At 36.2% G+C, this 4,349-nt stretch overlaps 1 protein-coding gene across 1 annotated transcript; it reads right to left on the bottom strand.

Moving 5' to 3' along the window:
• Positions 1-1,039: 1,039 nt before the first annotated feature.
• Positions 1,040-4,137, bottom strand: LOC103324189 (uncharacterized). The gene is made up of 2 exons (XM_089044677.1): positions 3,910-4,137; positions 1,040-3,483 (listed from the first exon to the last, which is right to left on the bottom strand). Exon 2 carries the CDS (start codon positions 3,474-3,476, stop codon positions 1,098-1,100), a length of 2,379 nt encoding a protein of 792 aa, XP_088900803.1. The 5' UTR covers positions 3,477-3,483; positions 3,910-4,137; the 3' UTR covers positions 1,040-1,097.
• Positions 4,138-4,349: the final 212 nt, after the last annotated feature.

The raw sequence follows: 4,349 nt of genomic DNA, 5'->3' as shown, positions 1-4,349 counted from the left end.
GGAGCTACAGCATTAAAGATACTTGTTCAAGCTTGACCTAAAACAGGTTATGCGAAAACAATTAAAACCCTATACCAATGGTTGAAAAAAGTCAACGAGTATTGAGTAGACCAATTCCAGTATAATGCATGAGCAGAAAACAATATAGAATTGATAAAGGTGCAGATTCTTTTGGGATGGACGTCAATTTAATTTTCTTATATGAACCTACATTCTAAAATCAAGCACTTTATTTATGTGAAAATTGTTTATTCAAACATGAAATGATAATAGTAATAAAAGCAAGCAAAACTTCAGAAGCTGAGTAAAATTTACCTAAGTTGATGCCCCGATTTTTCACAGCTTGACCTCCACATCAACTCCAGCAGGAAGGTCCAGTTGCATCAAGGAATCTATTGTTTGTGCAGTTGGGTATAGAATATGATGTAGAACAGCCCGTGGGTTTAGAGTAAATAGCCTTTAGATTTAGAGCAAACACTGGAGCAAGAGAGCAGGGAAGAATTAAGGGATCGAAGAGAAGAATTAGAGATCAAAGAGACGAAGGGAAAGGGAAGGAATCAGAGAGTTTAAAGTAAGGAAGTTTATCATTAATCAAGTCTGCCTTTAATTTTGAAAAATAGGGGGAACAATTAATTTATAAAAAACATGCTCAAATAAGACCTTTCTCCTTTAATTTTGACAATCTACAGTACAAGTAGACAAAAAAAAATAAATAAACTCTCAACAGTCATCTAGCTGGTCCTCAACCACTTAGTTACTTTCTGCCATTCCAAACTGTCCCAGATACATAAATCATTATAGCCAAATAGCCCCATCCCTACATGGAATCCATGTTCATCAAATCTGTAAGGAATCGACTATGAAGATCCGCTTGCCACAAGCCAAAACACTTACCATGCTGGATGAAAATGTCGCTCAACAATCCTTCTGTATTTTAGTAAGATTGAACAGCAGAACCTACCAGTGGCGGAGCCAGGAATCATACCACAAGGGGTCATAGTGTAAAAGTCCAAATAAAAATTTAGGATTGAAAAACATATTGAAAATGAAATCATAGTACTTTCATTCATAATTCATAACGGAAATAATATTACAAGCTATAATTGTCCACGACGAGGTTTCATATTTTGAAAACGAAGCATTATAGCTTCATTTTCAATACAAGCAAAAATATCTCTCTCAATATAAACAAGCAAGCTATCACTCAACCATTGATCTCCCATTTTGTTCCTAAGTGGACCCTTAACAATATTCATGACAGAAAATGCCCTCTCCACTGAAGCAGTTGCAACCGGTAAAACTAAAGACAATGTAATGAGCAAATATACATAATTGAATACTTGATGCATCCTTGTCTCCACCATTTTTTTTGCAAGATCACCAATCCCTTGCAATTGAGAGAAATCACCCATGGAACGCACATAATGAATATAAATCTCAAGTTGATCTTCAAGTGCCAAACGATCCTCATCCGAAAAGTCTTGAGGATAAAATTGAGCAAGACGAAGTAACTTTGATTTATCAAAAGCTACAAATGAATCTTTCGGACTCAAACATGCCAAACAAATAAGCAACTCGGTATTTACCTCATTAAAGCGATCCTCTAACTCCGTAATTTGCTCATCAATGACATAAATAAATAGCTCCACACGATAATGATGTCGATTTGTCTTTATTGGAGCATTACGCCTTGACCTCCCTGGAAGTATAAATGCATCTTCCATGTTAGGAACATAAATATGATGTTTTTCACAAAAAGAAGATACTTCATCAACCAATGCATCGAACCCATTATTCCTCATCCAATGTAGCTTTTCCTTGCATGATTTCACTAAAGCCATTGCATTAACAATTTCTTGATCTTTCCTTTGCAATGCTTGTGACAAATCATTTGTGAGTCCCAATATGACCTTCATCAAGAAAAGGTGAAACACAAACTCAAAACTCCGTATTTCTCTCATTAACTTATTTGCTTCACCCGCACTTTCATTGGGATTATCATCAATAACCATTTGAAGCACATGAACCACAGATGAAAACATAGAAATGATGCTAATCAAGGTACCATAGTGTGAGTTCCATCGTGTGTCACCGGCACGTTTGAGACTTGTTTCTTGATTTAAGCCTTGCCCCGTTATAAGACAATCATTTTCAAAAGCTATCACAAGCTCTTCTTGAAGTTGCCCTCTAAGTAAATCACGCCGCTTACAAGATGCTCCAACATGATTAACCACACTATTAGCCGTTGCAAAAAAAGAGGCAATGTCTATATTCTTCTTTGCTACGGCAACAAGAGCTAGTTGAAGTTGATGAGCAAAGCAATGAACATAATATGCACAAGGTTGTTCTCTCAATATCTTTGTTTTAAGGCCATTCAACTCACCTCTCATATTGCTAGCACCATCATAACCTTGTCCTCGTAGCTTGGAAATGCTCAAACCGTTGTGAGAAAAGAATGTGTCAATAGCATCCTTTAGTGAACTTGAAGTAGTGTCGGTAACATGTTGGATACCCACAAATCTTTCAATTACATGCCCGGAGTCATCCACATAACGCAACACCATAGCCATTTGCTCTTTCACCGATACATCACGTGCTTCATCCACCAATATTGAAAAGAATCTATCTTTTAGACCATCCATGATAGCATCAAGTGTTTCAAGGGCACATGAATTCACAATTTCTTTTTGAATGCAAGGAGCTAGTAATTTGAGATTCCCCGGAGCATTTTCCATCACAACTTCTTTAACTTTATCATCATTATCTGCAAGGAATTGTAATAGCTCCAAGTAATTTCCCCTATTACTTGAAGTGGCACTTTCATCATGGCCACGAAAAGCAAGACCTTGTCGCAATAAAAACTTAGTGCACTTGATTGATGCTATCAAACATGTGCGATAAGCCTTACGAGCTTGGTCAGAGTGTTTGCTCACTGCCGTTTCAATATGTGTAGCTTGATTCATCAAATTTGTAGCAGCTTCTCTAGCCTTATTATGAACACTCCCAACCGGTCCAACATGCATCTTAAATCTTTCTCTCCCTTTCTTCCAATTCTTAAATCCATCTCCAGTGAAAGCTTCACTACCCACTTGTTCAAAATTGGTTTTAAAGAGATAGCAATAGAGACAAAATGCCGCATCTTTAGATATACTATACTCCAACCAATCAAACTCATCAAACCATTGGGGAATGAAGCGTCGATTAATTCCCGACATATTAGTTATCGGGAAATTATGACCTCTAGGTTGACAAGGTCCTTTTTGTAGATATGATCTTCGGACCTCATCTCTCATATTAGCATCATAATCTATCATTCGAGTTCTTAATCCAGGATCCGCTTGAAGATTACCCAAAACACCATCTGACTGACTTTGTCTTGAACTTGGAGTTCTTGAACTACCAACAGTATTTGAACTATCAACATTATTCGAACTACCGGAACCCGATGATGACTTTCTCTTAAAAAACCGTTCCATAATACTTCTACATATACAAAATATTCAAAATAAATACTCACAATTTAAACAAACCATCAACATAATAAAAATAAACATGAATTGGATATTCAATTAAATTAAATATATTCTACATATACAAAAACTTGCAAAATAAAACTCACAATTTAAACTAACCATCAACATAATCAAAATAAACATGAATTGGATTTCAATTAAATTAAATATATTCTACATATACAAAAACTTGCAAAATAAAACTCACAATATAAACAAACCATCAATATAATCAAATAAATATGAATTGAATTTCAATTAAATTAAATATATTCTACATATACAAAATAATGAAAATAAAAACTCACAATATAATCAAACTACCAATATAATCAAAATAAACATGAATTATGTTTCAATTAAATTAAATATATCATATATAGGGTTTAGAACTTACTTGAATTGTGAAATTTCACAATGACAATTAGCAAATATAAAGAGAGAAGCTGGCGGCACCACCACCACAGCGACGACGACGGCAGCAGAAAGACACCTCAATGGCGGCAGCAAGGGAGGAGATGGAGTTGAAGGCTTGGGGGGGATTGAGTTTGGAACTTAGGGTTGGAGGAGGAGAAAACAAAAGAAATTTGGGGTTTTTTGAATGAAAGAATCGATTCTGAGTCTGTGGAGAAGGAGAGGTGATAGGGATACTGTGGGCATTCTTTTTTTGTTCGGACACGGCCAAAACGTCGTTTTGGCTGTGTCATTTAAAACATTCCACGGCCAAAACGCGTCGTTTGCCCAGTTGTTTTAAAAAAGACGGCCAGAGCAGCCTCGCCTCCTTCTTCTTCATTTCTTCCTTCTTCTTTCAAGCATTCCGTCGACCACGTGGTGTGC

This window comes from Prunus mume, linkage group LG2, assembly GCF_029339155.1.
Source record: "Prunus mume cultivar Tortuosa linkage group LG2, ASM2933915v1, whole genome shotgun sequence".
Lineage (NCBI taxonomy): Eukaryota > Viridiplantae > Streptophyta > Magnoliopsida > Rosales > Rosaceae > Prunus > Prunus mume.
This window is presented reverse-complemented; position numbering and strand designations above follow the sequence as displayed.

What these genes read in the sequence shown, in the direction of transcription:
- LOC103324189 (XM_089044677.1), bottom strand. Translation starts at nt 3,476, where the DNA reads ATGGAACGGTTTTTTAAGAGAAAGTCATCATCGGGTTCCGGTAGTTCG.